Source organism: Condylura cristata, unplaced genomic scaffold, assembly GCF_000260355.1.
Source record: "Condylura cristata isolate star-nosed mole 26May11 unplaced genomic scaffold, ConCri1.0 scaffold00012, whole genome shotgun sequence".
Classification (NCBI taxonomy): Eukaryota; Metazoa; Chordata; class Mammalia; order Eulipotyphla; family Talpidae; genus Condylura; species Condylura cristata.
The window spans coordinates 34,792,882-34,812,626 of NW_004567113.1; the positions used below are offsets into that span (position 1 = coordinate 34,792,882).

General features: G+C 34.4%; 2 protein-coding genes across 2 annotated transcripts in view; one reads left to right on the top strand and one right to left on the bottom strand.

The window, feature by feature from the left end:
* Nucleotides 1-19,745, bottom strand: part of GUF1 (GUF1 GTPase homolog (S. cerevisiae)) — a 134,793-nt gene that overhangs the window by 31,419 nt on the left and 83,629 nt on the right. The gene's annotated exons all lie outside the window — the stretch shown is intronic.
* On the top strand, nt 584-19,204 carry YIPF7 (Yip1 domain family, member 7). Its single transcript, XM_004681320.1, has 5 exons — nt 584-699; nt 4,006-4,167; nt 11,149-11,296; nt 17,563-17,744; nt 19,042-19,204. Exons 1-5 carry the CDS (start codon nt 584-586, stop codon nt 19,202-19,204), a joined length of 771 nt encoding a protein of 256 aa, XP_004681377.1.

Sequence of the window (19,745 nt, forward strand, 5' to 3'; positions counted from 1 at the left end):
AATTGAGCCTTTCTTTCTAGGACTCAGCCAGAAGCCCAGCTAGAGCAGGCAGAGCAAGAGAAAAAGAAATGTTTCAAATGCCTTTTAAGAAATGGAAATTAGAACTAGGAAGTTGGCACATAGGGTGGTAGGGTGCTTTTATCATCAGAAGCTTTTTGCTTTCTGGCTTTGCAACAAGAGTATACGCATTTGCACACACCCTAGCTTAAAATGGGGAACTGATACTGATCAAAGGAAAATCTTTCAATATGTGTACCAAGTTTTCAAATTAAGCTGCTGAGAATAAGATATTTGAAGAAAAACGTTAGTACTGTCAGATCAGTTAAAATCAACTTAGTAAAGTCAAAATTCCTCCTGAGTGAAAACTTCAGAAAAGCTAAGTGACAATGCACATATTTTAAAACTGACTTTCTAGAATACATTTGCATACGCTACTTTCAGTACCTAACTCATCCAAAGAAAATCTCTCATTCTCTGGTAGGAATACATCTATAATCATATCACTTCACCTTTGTAAATATCACAAAAGAAGTTTTATGGACTCATAAAGTTCTTTTTTTTAAAAAACACTTTTTTTTTCAGGATGTCGAACTTGGGACAATTTGACTCTGATTTTTACCAGTCTAATTACACCATTGATAATCAGGAGCAAAGCCATGATGATCCTAACGTCTATGGAAGTCTTTATGGATCCAGACTGTAAGTACTTTACATTGGGAAAATGTGCTGTTATTTAAGTCATAAAGTTAGGACAAAGGGGTTTCTAGTTGCAGAAATTTCCTTACGGGAAACTAAAGCTCCCCAGAGCATATCTAAATTAAGTGCCCAACAACAAAATCTCATTAAAAGAGCAGAGAAATTATTCCAGGTCTCCATAAATAACTTTGTCACCTCAGACCCACTTATGGGTAAAGTTAATCTCTTTTCAAAAGATCACTTAACAGTAGCCTAAATTCAGATACAAAGCATTTTTTACCTGATTTTTCTAAGACACTGCTCTAAAGACAGATTTTATTTAATTTAGTAAACACTTATTGATTGCTTGTTAAGTGTCAGAAATTAAGAGGGACCCTCAAACCTCAAGATAAAGGTGCGATCCATAATATTTTTCCTCACAAAATTTAAGAAATGTTAGAAAAAATGGGCAATTAATTGCACAAAGTGAAAACTCCTAAATGAAATGAAGACAAGCATATTTCACAAAATGTTTGAAGTTTACTTTTTAAAGTTCAGATAAGTATCTTGAAATTTTTGAACAGAAGTAGAAAAAGACAAAGTTGGTTCTTTGTTCCAACTGTTCTCAAGGCAGTTTGGACACTGTTGTTCAGACTGACAGTCAGATCAGAATGATCCGACTGACAGATAGATAAATGCTGCTTTCATAAACTGTCCTCTTGTTTCTCTTGCTGGGCCACTGCTCCAAGGTGGTAGGGAAATGTATTGGTATCTAATGCTTTTAAAACTAATAAAGTAAATACCTAGAATCATATTTCACTCATGCACTTATTTTATGTTGTTCAGTATCAGTAAAGCTGTCATAAGAATTTATGAAAAACAATCTTTACCTTCCTCTATCATATACTTGACTGTTTCATCTCTCTATTAATCATTTATCACATTACAACTAGGCAAATAGAAATGTTTTTGAAAATAGAAAAAACTGATGGGTAAGGATAACACTTTATAATTGGCTTATTGTCACATTATCCAAGAATAGAAAAAGACCTTGATTTTATTTATGCTGCAATTTACACTTTGGAAGGTCAAGAGCAAACAAAAAAAGTGTTTGAGGTTCTCGTTTTGTTACAGGGTAGCCCAGAGTGTACTGGGCCGCCTGTCTGTGGGGTCTCACCTGCACACTCACAATTGTTATACTGCAGGTACACACAAAAGGGTCAATAATGGGTTTATTTACAAAAGGGGAAAGGAATAGGAAACAACCCAGGGAAAGAGTGTGGGATACAAAGTAACTGGAATACCTTACGGATAGGCTGACTGAACACACCGAGTCGCGTGGTCCGGAGAGCTGTTCCCCAAGCAAGAGAGCGAGAGATGCAATAGTGCCCTATTTATGCCCCAAATGTCCAAGAATTCCTGCTAGCTCCGCCCTTGGATCCTCAAAGTTCTCTCCTTGGTACTGCTGGGAGTTGTAGTTTCTAATCACTGGAGTAGGGGGTAGGGTCCAGAAAGCTGGAGTAGGTGGTGGAGTCCATAAGACTCTGCAGAATTCCTTTAGGACATCCTTCCCCTTAACAGTTAGATCATTAAAGATAATGTTGAACTGTGTTACAAAATATATAATCCACAATGAGGGCTATCTAACAGTATTTTCAGCTGCTCACCTATATTACTGAAGGGTAGCAGTCACTTAAAAATGTTTTCTTCCCTCTCTTCTCCAGGGATAAGTACCTGGGTTACATTTGCAATCCACATTTTCAGGCTAAACTAAATTCAACCATCCATTAAGAAAGAGACTGAACTTCCTTAAGTAATGACATAGACCACACAGTTTCTTCTCTCATCCTAATTTTACCAGTTTTCTTTATACATCGTTATATGTATCAACATTGCTAGAAGTCAAGATGACAAAGAGATAGAGACTAATAAAACCAAATAATTATAAACTGGTGATGTTATTCTTAGCCTGCTTCAGATAGTTAGCATTTAGATATAATTCCTGATGAGGTAACATTTACATTCCAACCCATACTGCAAGTCAGGAATTAGAAGAGGACATATTAGCAGTGGTAATTTTATTAGGTTCATAAAACAGTCAGGCCAATGATTTACTAGTGTACCTCAGACAAACTCCAGATAATTGATGTTTTATTCATAGAGTGAGTGTTTCAATTAAAATATACATCAAGTCAAAATGAGATACTGATCATCCTGGTAAAAGACACAGGAATTAGAGAATTACTCTCTTTCTGCCTCTGTCTCTCCCCACCCTGTCCCATCTCCAAATAAATGTGGATACATGGAAACACATTTTTAAAGTTTGCTTTTACCAATGGCATACTGACATGAAATTTTGTTGACTAAACTTACTTAATCATATAATAAAGATATTTATGTTTAAAGAACAAGTTGTTTACTCTGAAATGAATAATAAGGGACCTAACCATCTCAAAAAAGTCCCAAAGACTTAACAATCTAGACTTTCATTTAGGCGCTCTTTATAGGTCTTCAATCTCAGTCCCTTGCCAGATTTATGGTATACAAATCTTTTCTTCCATTCAATGTCTTCAGAGAGACATTTTACTGTCTCTTTCACTGTGCAGAAATTTTTTAATTGAATGCAGAACTTAAGTACCCCAAAATAGCCAAGTGGATCAAAAAGATGTATTATATGTTTGCGATTGAGTAATATTCAGCAATCAAAAATCACATGTTATTTGCAGCATCAGAGATAGCACCAAAAAGGCTTATACTAAGTGAAGTAAGCTGAAAGGAGAAAGATAAATACTAAATGATCTAACTTATATGTAGAATGTAGAGGAATCAAGCAAGGGTTAGACAAATACAAACTATAAAATCAACCTAGAAAGTTGACCATAGATCTAAGGCATCAAGGATGGGAAGGAGAGGGAACAAAGTTGGGGTGACAATGGGTGGGAAGGAAAGGAGCTTGAAGAGGATGAGGAGTGGGGGAAAACAAAATGGACTGTGAAGGAGGACTACGGGTGTTTTGGTGGTGGTTGTAGTAATCATTCCTGAGGGGAGAAATCCTATGTTCTCAAAATATTATCAAGGAAGCGAAACAATAACAAAATCATCCCCTCTGAATGAGAGGAATAAATAGCAATGCATATTGAACTTTAAAAATTAATAAATAAATTGAGGGAATTTGACCTGAAATAAAATGCTGTATTTAAAGAAACTGTAAGCAAGTTTTGTCTTACGTGAGTAACTACTCATACAAACTAGAAAAATCCATATAGACAAAATGATAGTTTGTCATTGTCTTTTCTTAGATGTCTAACAGCAATATTTTCCTTTTTCTAGTCAACAGACCAGTGAGCAGCCTCAGTCTACCTCTTTTGTGCCACCAGAGATGCTCATGTCAACATGTTACACAGGACAGTTTCTTCAGCCAGCATCCAACCCAGATTATTACTCACAATCTCCTTACATTGACAGTTTTGATGAAGAGCCTCCTTTGCTAGAAGATAAGTTAAGGACATGCTATTAATATGGCTACAGCTCAAAGAATAATAGCAATAATCAGCACTTAATTTGTACTGTCAGTATGCTGTGAGCAGTGTTTGTGTGTGTGTGTGTGTGATTGTTTCACACAGAAACAAGAGACTGCCAAACCAAGAATCTTAAACCACTGGAAGCCAATTTTGGGTGTATGGTGGTGGAGAGAGGTGGTAGGGGGCAGGATGGAAGTAAACAAATGCTATTGCTGCAATTGTTAGTTTCCTTTTTTTTTTTTTTTAACACAATGCACTTCTATTTGTTGACTTTACAATAAATTTAAAACCTGAGGGTTACAGAGTCATGCAGATTATATGTGTTATGATTCTAACATTTAGGTTGCTTCAGAATTTTGAGTGCCACTGTTTGCATCAGCAAAATTTTCCATTCCCCCATTACTATCCTTTGCTTTATATGCATCAACACATCTCTTACCTGGATAGACTTCAGCTTCATCTTGAGCTTAAATACCTTCAATTTTAAGAAGAGCTGTGTGTTCCTGCTGATTCCAGCAATGCCAGTTGTAGCTAGCAAGACCTTGGTCATAACCTTTGGCCATATTTTAGAGCTCCTAGTCCCAGCAGGCCGTCACATGCTCCAAATGGTTCTTCACTGTTCCTTGAACTTGGACTCCCTAACTCTCTGTAGACAACACTGAAGACCTCTTTTGGCAGAGTGCTTATAACAGCACTTTTTTTTGTTTGCTTTCTGTTTTGCTTGTCAGGGAACAAAAAGGGCAGTGTTAATTTGATGTTTGTTATTTGTTGTCTTGAAAACAGCCAATTTTTTTTTCTCCTTGATTCATTTTCACCCTCTTATGTTACTTGCGTAGGGATAAGAGAGGAGGAATATGATTCAAACCACAGTAAATAGCGCAACTGGTAACATGGAAACCCCAGGACTCTTGCAGTTGTAGCTCCTCAAGGGAGCTTGGATTTTCCAAGTTATTCCTTTCGTTGATTTTTTTTTTTTTTAATCCAGGCACTCTACATCTTCAGCTTTTTCTCTTAAAAAATATTAAGATAATTCTAGGTGCTAGAAAACAAAAACTTAGATTTATATTTAGAGCCAAGGGTAAAAAAATCACAAATTAAACTAAACCAAACCCTTTACATACAGTCATGTGCAAAGGGGTAGATTGGGTCCTCCCTGGAGGTGCAGTGTGTTAAAGCACAGCACTAAGGAGCTAAAGCCACTTCAGCATGAGATCCCCACCTACCCTGAAGGTGACCCACATGGCATGACACAGCAGACCTCTTCTGACCAGCCCGCTGCTCCCCTCAGCAGTATACTTTGTCTATCTGTCTGTTCTGCTCCCCCCTCTGTCTTTGGTGAATCCTCTCACCACATTGCAACACTGGCCTGTATCCCAGTTCCATATGAGTAAATAAATAAATCTTAAAAAGAAATGGTAGATTAAAATTTCTAAAAATTTATATCAAAAGCTTATTATTTACCTCATATGAACACAAGCAGCACTTGGAATTGAAACACTTTTTTCTTTGTCGCAAAATGTAAAATGTGAAAGATTTATACCACTCAGTAAAACACAGAAAAATTATGTAATAGATTTTTTTTTTTTTTTGGCACTTTAGAAGCCAGTAGCATTTTGAAATTGGTTATGGTTAACCAATTCATTCTCTTTTGTTTCTGTAATTAACAATCAACACTTGCATGTCATAAGCTAATTTCATTGAGCTTTTTTCTTGACTCCACAAACATCTCTTTGTACTTTTGAAAAGCGATTGGTTGTCTAATTATAAAAAGTTATCTATATTCAACAAAGAAATTTGGGAATTATAGAAGCACCAATTAAAATTTAAGTATTATTGAAAATCTTATCTCTGAGACATGACTGCAATTAACTAAATATATTTTCTTCCAAACTCTGTATACTCTATATACTTAAAAATGAGTTTTATATTACCCTGAATATGCATTTATTTATGAATACTTAAATGAATGTTGGATTATAGTATAGAGTATTTTATTGTTAAAGTTATACCATGAGTGCATCTGTGTCATTAAATATTATTTGAAAACATTATACAAAATAGCATCTTAATAGCTTAACATACAACAAAATTGTAATTGAGATGCACTATAAGATTGATTCTTATAATAATTAACCTACTGGTAAGCATCATAATAAATATTTTTGATATATTTAAGTCTGCACTTAGATAGGCTCCATAACAGTGAGATTTCTAGGTCAAAGTATCTACACTGTGATTGACCTAGAAAAAGGATGATCCATGGTATCTTCAAACTAGAACATGTGATGTTTTTGTTAATTTCATAGACAAACTGTAACACTTTGTATTTCTTGATTAATAGAAATGTTTTTCCATATGCTTATCGACTTTTTATGACTATCTTTTACATTCTTTGTCAGATTGTCAAGATTTCCTGTTGGAATCTTAAGATTTTCATTCCCCTGCTTACTTACAGACATTTTGTTGTTGTTGTGTTGTGAGAATATTAACTACTGTCCGGAATATGTAATTCAACATTTTCCTCCTGGATTATGTTTGCCATCTAATTTACATATTGACTTTAGGACATATAGAAATTTTAGTATTCATGCTTTCAAAGCCACAGTATTTCTCTCAGTAACTTCTTTCCAAGTGCTCTTTTAGAATATATATTTTTCCAGCTCTGGCTTAGTTTATTAAATTTTAAATTTTTTTTTGTTTTACACTTAAATCTCTTATTCATCAAATATTATTTTAGGTTAATATGAAAAATAGGAATGTAACTTTATATTTTAATTATTAACTGATTTTTCTGTAACACTTATTGAAAATATTTATTCTTCTCTTTTACTTACTTGAAATACTTCTATTTTGGTATTCTAAGTTCAAATACAGCCTTATCCAAAATTTAAATAAGAAGTAGATACATATCCTTCCCAGTTTATGACCCAGGTAGTTGTTTTCTTTTTGTAATTTTTCCCCCTGCCAAATGTATAGTATATTTGAAGAGAGTGCACCTAATATAATTTTGTATTTCACAGCTATGAAATTCCAGTCTCTGATCCAGTATATTTTTCAGGCTGGGTGACTTTGTAAAAGCCTCCAGTCTCATCTGTCTAGAAGATATGAAAAAGCTATAGACAGGATTTCTAGGATAAAGTATGATAAATGGCATTTGCTAGTTTTTACTGAGCATATACCAAAGGAGCCTATAAAATTATGAAGCTATAATAATGGCTCTTATACAAAATATGTCATTGAAAATGTACTTGTTTTTTCCTTAAACACTTATTTGGTTTTATGTAAGAATGAAAACCTGCTAGTTGATAATGTGATAATATATATATATATATATATATATATTTATACATATATATGTATATTAACAAATACATCTTGAAAAATAAAGATCTATTCAAATATCTCAGACCAGAGAAATGACTGTGATATTTGGCATTTGTATTTGAGGCACAGTCTGATGCTTATATTTTAAAGGCCAATGCCACAATTTGCATAGGACACAAATGTACTAACTCATTTTTAGAGCATCTGTTTCATATACTTTACTGCCACTAGATGACAGCAAAACAATAAATTCTGCATTCAAATTTTATAGCAGTTGTATCTTATCTCCATAATAAAGTGCTAAATTAGACTATCTACAATTAACACTTATAATCTCACTTACATACTTTGTAATAAATTGTAAAGCAAAATATTATGGAGGGATGTATTGATAGAAAACATAAGATCTTTTTCTTATGAAAGTGTTTATAGATCTTACGTTCTTCACTGTTTCATGGCTCAATGTCAAAATGTGCAGAAGTTAGCTATGCTATAAAATAAATGGATTAAATCATTAATAATGGGGCTCTCCCTGACGGCACAACAGGTTACAGCACTGCACTATGAAGCTCTCAGAAGCCACTGCTGCATGAGTTCAATCCCTAGCCAGGGAGCTGACCCACATGACGCAGCTGACCTCTCTTGACCCGCCCACTGCTCCCCTTAGCAGCATGCTTCATAGGTCCACCTGTTCCGTTCCCCACTCTGTCTCTGGTGAATCCTCTCACCCACCACACCTCTGGCCTGTAACTCAGTTCTATAAGCATAAATAAATAAATCTTTAAAAAAATTTTTTTTAAATAAAAATCATTAATAATGTCTCACAAACCATTTTTCATCTGAGCTTCTTCAGGAATAATGGTCATTCCTTTTGAGGAAAAGGTATTTTGAATAAAAGCTAACTTTTTGGTGGTGAATATTGAAAACATTGCTAACATAAATGTCTAAATGGAAAATCAAGATGGAAAACAACTATAAGCCATTAATGAAATTAATGTAAACTATAGCATTTTCAATTTTTAAGATTGCCTACTATTTTAAAGCTATTTTAAAAATTGCATAAAGCATTCAAACCCCATTTTAAACTTGGATAACTGCTTGTAATTTTCAAATATATGTTCATTAATAAATTTATAAATATTTTAGAAATAAAAGGGGAGCAACATGAAAGTTAAATTGTAATTTTTTTTTTCATTTTTAATTTAGCCATTCCAATTCATTGTCAGTTTGGATGTGAACTAAATGCAAGTATATACTTTCTATCCTAGCTCAGAACAATGTCTGGCTGACTTTCTGAAAATGTCAAGGTCCCTGCTAGAGCAAGGCTGTTCCATGTCATAGGCTCATTAAAAGCCCATCTGGTATTCTACGGGTAGAATGTCAATATTTGCAAGGTATTTAGATAGTATGTACCCCTGTAAAAGAAGTTGAACTATATCGTGTATCTGACCACACTAGGTTTCTTCATCTGGGACACATGAAAATGATTTAAGGATACATTCCTTTATTTGGAAGAATTGGGCTCAATTAAGTAAAATAAAAAAAGATAAGATTAAAAGTATATTGACTCAACCACAGCTATAAAAGTGTGAGTTTTCCTTTTTTCAACCCTTTCACAACCTCTTTCTTCCTCCCCACCCCAGTCCCTAACAACTACTTTTCCATTCCTTTGTTTCTGAGCTTAACTTCTTCATCTCTTATGAGCCACATGCAAGTGATACCATGTAGTATTTTCTTTCTGTTTGCTGAACATAAAATCCTCAAAGGCCATCCATGTTATTACAAATGACAGAATATCCTTCTTTCTGATAAGTGAATAATATACAATTTTTATTATGCACCAAACCTTAATTCATTTATTCTTTTATAAGCACTTGATTTTTCTCCATAATTAGTTATTGTGAATAATGCTATAACAAACAGAATTGCTGGATCATATGGTAGTTCAATTTTTATTTTTCCTCAGTGGCTTCATAAAATTATAGTCCTGCCAATAGTATACAAGTCTTCCCTTTTCTTGAAATCCTTGCTAACAATGTTATTTTGTGTGCACACAAGTGTATGTATGCATCTTTTCATGATGATAACCATTCTGACAGGTTAACTCATGCTAAGAAGTCATATCTCAATATAGTCTTGATTTGTATTTTCCTGTTTATTAATGATATTTACTACCTTTTTAGGCCCTATTGCCAATTTATACATCCTCTGGAAACGTCTACCAAGAAATATCTTAGCCATTTTGAAAGTATGTGTTTTTTTTTAAAGGTTTATTTATTTATTCATACAGAACTGGGGTACAGGCCAGAGATGTGGAGGATGAGAAGATTCACCAGAGACAGAGTGGGGAGCAGAACAGGCAGATGGATGAAGCACACTGCTGAGGGGAGCAGCGGGCGGGTCAGGAGAGGTCTGCCTCCTCATGTGGATCTCCTCTGGGGCAGGCAGGAATGGAACTCATGCTGAAGTGGCTTTAGCTTCTTAATGCTGTGCTTTAAGCCGCTGCACCACCAGGGAGGGCCCCACTTAAATATTTTTAGTTGAAATGTGGGTACTTTATTATAGATTAACTCCAGTGTTTACTATCTTCTCTTTCACTGTTACTGAAATTTAAAGTTGTAGAAAAAGATAACCAGTTTGATTACAGTGGAGCCATGTTCTTCTCTTTTGAAATGTCTTTTTTATTTTCTGCTTCATCTTCCTAAGAATGGTAAGAAAATAAACTGATATGGCATCAGTATTTCTGTATTTCTATAGCCATATAGAAAGTCAGATAATATAGTCAGATACACTTAGATGAATGTCATCTGACTAGGATTTATTATTAAAAAAGATGTAAGAAATGGAATATTTAGCATAAGGGTCTTTGAGGGCAAACATTCTTTGAAAAACAAGGTATTGAAAACAAATTAGAAATTTCTAAATGAATTTGGACTCATTGGTACTTAATCCAATTGATTGTGAATATTCTGTTCTCCACCACCACTCATAAAAGGGAAAGGTTAACTTGCCTGAAGAATTTAATCACTGAATACACAGACTCAGACACATAGAGCAGTGACCTTATTAAAATATGTGTGCACAGCATGATTACTTTTACTTCCTTTCCTTCCCTGTGGAGTTTTAGTCAGTTAACATAGAATTGCTTTCTTCACTGGAGAGGGGAGAAGTAAAATTCCCTATCTGGGATATTTAGTTTAGATAATACTAATCAGTCTTGGTATTCTCAAAATATGACAAGACATCAAAAGTACTATTAATGGAAAATACAGGAAAAAAGCAATGGGTAAGAGGATGGGAGTTTTAGTTCATAGCTGTAATTTTATGTTTTATGTGAAATGTCCATTTTCTATTAGGAATTATATTTCAACTATTTAATTGTAGCATAAAGCAGGGAATTTTTCACCTGATAGAAATATTTCTCTAAAATATTTCTTTAACTTATTGAGAACAAAATTTATTTTTTTAAGGTTACTACACATTATATAGAACTCTAGATTATAATGGCCTAACAACTGATTACAATACAAAATAAATTAACCAGCTATAATAACCTTTCATTAAATAATTCTACTTATTTAATTTTCTATATTTATGTTATCTCTCTCTCTCTCTGTTTTTCTTTTGCAGAACTGGGGATTAATTTTGATCACATATGGCAAAAAACCTTGACAGTATTAAATCCAATGAAGCCAGCAGATGGCAGCATTATGAATGAAACTGACCTCGCAGGACCCATTCTGTTTTGCATTGCCTTGGGAGCCACCCTGCTTCTGGTAAATGTCAGTTAGTGCCAGATTTTAGTTTGAGTTCTTTCTAATGCTGTGTTTGAAGCTATCTTTTGTAAATAGAGAAGAAAGTATGTCACTATATAAAGTGTTAATTATTTATAAATTTAAATAAAATTTCAAACAAAATCAAGGTAGGTTTTCAAGAAAAACTGGAGGTAATTTATGAAAAATTGAAGCACCACATGGATTTGGGAAAGCCTAAATTTTATTTCTTATATTTTGTAAAATTCCTGTAACAACATTGGACAAATTCTTTTTGTGTTTCTTTGCTGGGATGTATCTTCAGATTTTTCTAATATCCAATGACATGTGATATTGCTTTCATATCTAGTTAGGTTAATTTATTCATAGAATAAATGATAATCTATGATTTATTTATTCGAACTATGTTTCCCAATTATTTTTATTATTCTATTAAAAAAAGATTTATTTACTTATGCATACAAGAACTGGGGTACAGGCAAGAGGTGTGGGTGTTTAGAGGATCCATCAGATACAGAGTGGTGAACAGAACAGACAGATCTACTGAAATACACTACTGTGGGGAGAAGCAGACCAGACGGAGAGGTCTGCACTGCCATGTGGGTTAGCTCCCTGGCCAAGGATTGATCCAGGTTGTTGTGGCTGTTTGTGGATCTGCTAATCCTAAGCAGCCTATCCAGCCTCCATTTTATTATCCACCGTTCTACATTCTTAAAGCAAGGTCAGAACTGCCTGGTCATAGGAGCCCAACCCTATAAAGTGATTTTCCAGTCAGTTAAGAACATAAAGCTAGATCACCCTGGGGAGGGTATGTATCAAAATGTATGACCGGGAATGCATGAAGGGCTGATGATAGATGCATAAATTTACTCCTGACTTATACCTCAGGAGGTATGACCAGGAAGCCTGGAGGGCAGTTGACTGATCAAAGAACCCCAGAAGTTGATCAGTGGAACATTTTATTGATAAGGTTGAAATCCTGACTGGGGAATCAGGGCTTGATCTACATACCAAGCTATCAGCAGATGAAAAATATAGTTCTACTCTTCCCCTGCTTCTACTTCCCCACCTCCTTTTTCTGCTTCCCCATATGACTAAAGCTGTATGACTAGTTTACCAATAAAAAGGCCAGGATCTTGCTCTTGAGCAGCATCCTGCACTTTATAACCTGCTCCTAGTCTCTAGTCTCTTTAACAGTGTGGTGTTGCCTAGTGCCAACACTTCATAACTCTGGAACTTAACCCAGGGGGCTCCTCAATTATTTTTACTCTTTTCCTTTTTATGGAGGCATTTTATCTTTTACAGGGGACTCATTTATTCTTTAAATCTGGGAGTATTAGGTCACCAAAAAAGCAAAGAAAGACATGTTTCCAACTAAACATTTAAAAGATATAAACATATAAAAGATATTTTAGAAAAATGTTTTTTTATCAAAAGGAAGAAAATAGAAAAGTCATTTGTGATTTTATATGAAGGAGGGAGTTACAACAGAGGATTAAAGACAGAGGATGAGAAGATGGTCAATTCAGTCTGAAAATTATATTTCATTAAGCACAAGGAGATAATATTGTCAGGGCAAAGGATACATGAGATTAAAGATTTTCAGACAAACATTTAAAATAATTGTTTAGTCCACCTCCCCTCTTATAACTACTGACTGCCTATAAAGTAACTGTTTGTTCCCAACATGCTACAATTTTTAATAATAGATATAAGATATATTTACAAATAAATACATTTTCATTTTTTCATTATTAATTACATACCACTTGGTAATGTGGTCAAAATTATACTGTATTTATCCAACACAATAGTATTTAGAGATAACATCTAGCTTCTTTGTACCACAGCAATTCATACACTTTGTAAATTAAATATTATATCAGATAGAGTTTTAATTTAGTCTTTCATCTCTTTTCTGTCATTGTTACAATAATTTGATAATCTTATATTAAGTTGCTAAATAAGGTCATGTCAGTTAATCAAATAGAAATAATCAATTTAGTATATTAATACATCTTTATTTTTCAGGTGGCTTATAATATAACAGTGATTTACTCTTCTGCAGAAAAGACTACTATAATTCATTAAAGAAAAACATTGAAAGTAATTAATACATATTTTGGGTATGTTTGTTAGTTGGAATTATTTAAATATCCTCTCATTTGTTTTGAGTACACAGTAATATAGGCAAAGAATTGAACAGAAATCATGAAAAAATTGAATTAACCCCTACTTTGTTTCTAGTTCTAATCTTAAATCTATTGTTTCACTCTTCACTTCTTCATTCTGAAGACCAAAAAAAAGTGTTTATTTAGTGATTCTGAAGATTCTTGTCCTGAAATTTTGGTAGATATGTGAAAATGTTAATTTATCACTTCAATTATATCATTGGATGTTGTTACTTCAGAATTGATTCCTTAAAAATATAGAAAAACAAAGCAAGAAAACAAACTGGGCATTAATGAACTTACATTTAACTCAGAATCCATTTGAAGCTGACTAAATCCTGTTCTGGATATCTAGAATTAGGGTATAAAGGATAATGCTCCTGTATGCTAGTTAGTATATGCATTGTACTTGAGAAAGTAAAATGAAATAGAGCAACAATATTAAAATATATTCACTATCATGGAGCTGCATTGTACTTGAGAAAGTAAAATGAAATAGAGCAACAATATTAAAATATGTTCACTATCATGGAGCATGAGTCATAGCCACATACAAATATAACCTTTATGATTTATACTTAAAAAGGCACAGACCTTTTAGTGATATTTCTTTATTTCCTCTCATTAGTTTTTTCTTTTTTACCCAGAAAACAACAATTACAGTGGCTTTAAGCTATGAGTTCATTTCTTTATTTTTTTTTTCTGTTAAGAGTGATTTGGAAAAGGAACATGCATGATCAACATAAAAGCATATAGTCAGAATAAGTCAGAATAATAATTAGTATTTCAAATTGGGATGTAGTTTACCAGAGTGGTACAACAAGATTCTTAAAAAATTGAGGTCAAACCCCACCCCCCCCCCCACCCCCCCCCGTGAAACAGAGGGTTAAAGCAAGCACAGCACTAAGAAGCTAAAGCCACTCCCGCATGAGTTTGATCCTGGCCTCCCACTGGAGGTGATCACAAGGCTCCTCAGAACTCTCCTGATCCACCAGCTGCTCCCCTCAGCAGTGTACTTCATCAGTTGGCCTGTTCTGCTCCCCACTCTGCCTCTGGTGAATCCACTCACCACTCCTGCGGTGAACTGGCCTGTACCCCAGTTTTGTATGCACAGATAAAATCTTAAAAAAAAAAAAGGAACACTTATTTTCATCTTAATTGCAGCCCCTTGTTAGAATTTTAAACAAATTAAAATGTGTTAGTTGCTGCCAAATTGAATTACTACTTAAATTGGGTAAACTAACAAAGTAAAGAGATAAAGAAGGTAGTCAGTAACTAATATAAAAAGGGAGATTTTTTTTACCAAATTAGTTTCATTTACCCCACTCCATTTGCAAAAATGCTTATTGGTCAGGAAGTCCCAGCTGTGTGTCTTTGGGTACAAGGGAGTTGCCTTTTACCATTACAACTATCCCTTAGAATTATACCAGACAATTAAAATATTAAGCAGAATGTTACTCTAATAGATTTAAGTGGTTTGAAATTGTCCTATTTTCCAACTAGAGCAAACTCACTCAACAGAGCATTGTATGACTGATGTGTTTCTTTTTGCAGATCCATTAGCATTGTTAGCATTAGTTCACAAAGTAGTCATAAAAATGCAAAGCTACTCAGTGAGGACTTAAGGTTAATGCAGAAGACAATTCAGCCAGCATAGCGCATGGACATTTTGTGAAGGAAGTAAATAGTAACTAACCTCCCCAACTGCAGAGGAAGAAGAATGAAAAATAGTTGGACAATTTAGAAGATTAAAATAGTGGCCACATTCTCCATTGCTCTTAATTAATTACAAAATAATCATTTCTTTATTCTTTAAGACAGAAGCACTTCATGGATAATAATTGGGGAAATTGGAAAAAAAAAAACTACAGTCAAAAGCTCAAGATCAATTTATCAGATCCTTAGTTGGCTTTGTGTAATTCTCATGAAAAAGACAACCTATTTAAATTTCACCTATGATTTCAGATTAGCTTAATGCAAATATAAAAACTAAATGCATTCTTTACTGAAGCTTTCACATTCTCAGGTAGAAAATATTAAAATATCCTCTGTTGAATAAATAGTAGATTCTGACTTTCTCTGGATGTTTAGTGGGGCTATTTCAGCTCCCATTCCCTTGTGCCTGGTTAGTTTTATGAGTCTTCAGAAGTCCAGCAGACTGTGCCCTGAACTTTCTTTAACAAGACGTAAAACAGGACTGAGCAAAACTAGCCCAGGCAAGCACTCCCCCATCCCCCACCCCGGCTTGCAAAATGCACACACAATGCTGACCCTTAAAACTATAGGTTGAAGAGGGACAATGTACAGTTAAAATGATTGGATAATGGGAATGGTGTGGCCCAGGCTGATTGGACCTGAGGCACCAGGAAATGAGACATCTATTCCTGGAAACCTGTCCTTGGGTGGTTGAGCTGTGACCCAGGCTGTGACATCTGTTAATCTTTGAATCCATTTGCTAAACTGAATTTGCGCAGGCTCTCAATTTGCACGGCCTCTGAATTTGCAGGGGCTATGACGTATGTAACGGCCAATAAGGCCTGTATATTCCCTGACATTCCTTTGGTGGGCTCTTGCTCAAACCCTCAGTCCTGCGTGTCCAGCAGGGAACGGCTTGACCCTGGCTAGCCAGCCCAATAAACTCTGCTTTGCGAATTGCGAATTATTCTTGTGTGACACTCTGTCTTTCGAAAGAATAGAGTTCTCGGACCCTAACACTCTGTTTTAATGATTAATTACAAGTTGTGTAATATAGATTAGCTTTTCCTAAGTTGGGTTCAGGTAAACTGGTACTAGACTTAATGAAAACAAAAGACTCTGGTGAAATTGGTTTATCCTGGATTAAATAAATCCTATTATTTTAAGACTTTTTCAAGTTCCTGCAGATGTTTAGGACTTAAATTTTAGAGACAAACTGCCAGGTTTCAGAGTAGAGCTCTGTTTCCTAACATTATTTTACCTTGGACCAATTACTTCTCTGCACCTCAGTTTCCTTATGCGTGAAATTGGCATAACAATGGTGCCTATCTCCTAGTTGTTATATGGATTGACCAGGCTAGTATATTTGAAAAGCTTAGAATAGGACCTTATGTAGTAAATATCATACATGTTTACTACTTTTGATAATTTGCCTTGTAAATCTTTAAGACTAAATTGTATTTTTCACTATTGTATATATTTATTAAAATATTCATCAGTTATGGGAAATGTATTATTGTTATTAAAACTGAATTTAATATCGTAGGTTCACCTCTCTCACATGTATTTTACCAACCACACCAACCACTTTACCCTCCATAATATCTCCACCATTTTCTATGGACCCCGCCCCTTCTTGCTACCTCTCCACTTATCCCCATTCTGCTAGCCTTTTCTAAGTCTGCTTTTCTAGGGTTTGCTTAGGTTGGTTTCATTTGCTTCTTCTTTTTTCTTTTATGTTTTCTATGTTCCACATATAAGTGAAGTTATCCAGTATTTGTTTTTCTTCTGATTTATTTCACCTAGAATAATCCCTTTCAGTTTCATTCATGTTGTTATAAATGGCAAAAATCCATCTTTTTTTTATAACTGAGTAGTATTCAATTGTGTGTCTTTGTGTGTGTGTGTGTGTATAATTTTAATCCAATCATCTGTTTTGGACCATTTATGTTGTTTCTGTAGCTGGCTATCATAAATTATCTGCTATGAACATGTGAATAGCTAATTTCTTTAAATTAGTGTTTTTGCATTCCTTAGGCACCTAAAGAACAGAATTGCTGGATCATATGGTGGGTCATTTTTACTATTATGAGAAAGAGAAAATGTATTCTTATGCTTTGTGTCCCTATTAGATAATTTATGATAAAAAGTGTAAGGCTAAAAACTTTTGTCTTTTCTGTGTCATGCTGTGACATTCAAAGAATAATTGGTTTCATTTTTGGTTTTCAGGACCTGAATTCACATTAGAGCATTGTTTTATCCAGAATTCCCAGTCTTCTTGTGATTATACTGCAAAGATTGGGTACAGCACTGAGCTGATTGATTCTAAAATGTTCTCTCCTGTTGATATTCCAACTTTCTCTTGCTGTTTGTTGTGTAATCTGTTTTTCCTCATGGTTTCAGGGAGGAAAAATCCAGTTTGGTTACGTGTATGGCATGAGTGCCATTGGCTGCTTGGGGATTCACACCTTACTAAATTTGATGAGCTCTTCAGGGGTGTCCTATGGCTGCGTGGCGAGTGTATTGGGTTATTGTTTGCTGCCCATGGTCATCCTATCCAGCTGTGCCATCTTCTTTTCACTGCAGTAAGTGTCTCTATCTGCTGATCCACACTAGCAGACTATCATCTCTAAGGCTTGCTCCAAAGGTGTTAACAGTTTACTTCTTCACCTCATTTTGGTGGTAAAGCAATCAAAGAACAATGATTAAAAAGCTATACATAAATTCAGGAAAGTAGGACAGTTTTGGCTATAATTTGTTCACAAAAATCTTTACGTTATATCACTCTAGAAATTTCTCTAATCTAAATCAAACTAATAAATATAACATTTATTAAGATACTTTAAAATATTTTGGTATATTGATAATTTTAAGCATATAAGCTACATTGCAGTTCTATTTTGTTTTGTTTTTACTTTTGCTTTGGCTCAATTGTGAAAAGTAGACATTTCTGTAACACTCACAAATAATATAGTTCTCAGATTCAGAGTCTACCTTCTCATGTGAGGTAGTGTAGCAGTAGTGATGAAAAATCAAATAATAGGAATTAGGAAGTTTTGACAATGTCCTCTTTAATTTGGTTGATGTTGTTGCTTACTTGCTTTAAAGTTGGAGATGTCTCCTGATCTCATCTATATCCTATGTCTTATTATCTTAAATGATATGTTCTGTTTGTCACTCTTTATCATACAAGCTTCATTTTTTTTAATTCCCAAGGTAAGCAGATTTACCCTTATTTGTCTATTTTTTCTTAAGCACTAATTGCCTCTACAATTATTTTTGAAGATATTAATTTGAAAAAAATTCTTTCAATATTCTCAAATGTTTGGACATACAAATATAAAGGGAATCCATATATGGATATGAAAGGGATAATCAGAGATGAGGTGGAAGGCCACACAAACACTTCATTCCTTCCTGTTTCACCTAAGGAGTGGACTGGAGATCAGTGGGGACTAGATGTGCTACTAAAATGCAAATCCAATTATATCTCTGTTCACATGATGGACAAATTTAGGAATAAATTGGTGAGAAGAGAGGTTTGAAGGAATTCTGTAGCTGTAACAGGAGTTTCTAGCATTATTTGTATAAAAGGATTTCAGAAGTTGTGGCTTGAATATTGATACATGATAGTAACAACAGACGAATTCCTTTGTTTCTATTCATTTGTGTTGTATTTAAGTATAAAATGTTTTATCTCTAACGGTGAATTTTACACAAAACTTTTCTGTCTGGTCTTCAATTCCATATGGTTTCTCAGTCACATTTTATTAGAGAAAGCAGTTATAAATATTGTACTAAGGACATAACTAAGGCAAGACTGATTGAATAATCTCTTTTTCTCCTTGTGTAGGGTAATCATCTCTGTTGTCTTTGTTATAGGGGCACCTTTGGCACTATGTCAGCGCTGGTCATCATTGCCTGGTGTAGTCTCTCTGCTTCCAAAATCTTTATTTCAGCCTTGGACATGGAAGGACAGCAACTTCTTGTTGCCTACCCTTGTGCCTTACTTTATGGACTTTTTGCTCTCCTAACAGTTTTCTAAATGCATTTGAGATGGTATTGTAAGACTCTATTTGTTTGTTATTCACATTATCCTGGAAATGTATTAGCATTCAAATTTGATAATAGGATCTCTGTTTTGTTTCTGTTGAAAGAATAATAGGTAGAGTGGCCAAACAGCACTTAAGGATGATGCTCTAATAGCTTGGGTTTGAATAATGCTTTGTTTTTGTTTGGAACATTAAAAAATGCTTTAAAATAAATAGAGATATAGTTGTTGAATCCTGCTTTCCTCAATAGAAAGATTTCTGAGAAATTTTAAGTGAATATAGTCATGGATGAAGTCATGGATGAATATATGACTGGATGTGTGGGACCCTTTGCAGTAACTTCATCTAAGTTATGTGCGCATGAATAATGTCCCACTGTCCAGAACCTCTTGAGAATTATAGGGGTGAGTTATATAGGGTATGATTTACTGAAGATTTAAAGAACTCTTGTCTTTCAATTTATCTTTAGCAACTGTTTTCCAGAGTATTTTTGACCCATTTGGCCACTATATCTAACTTACCACTTTTTTTTTT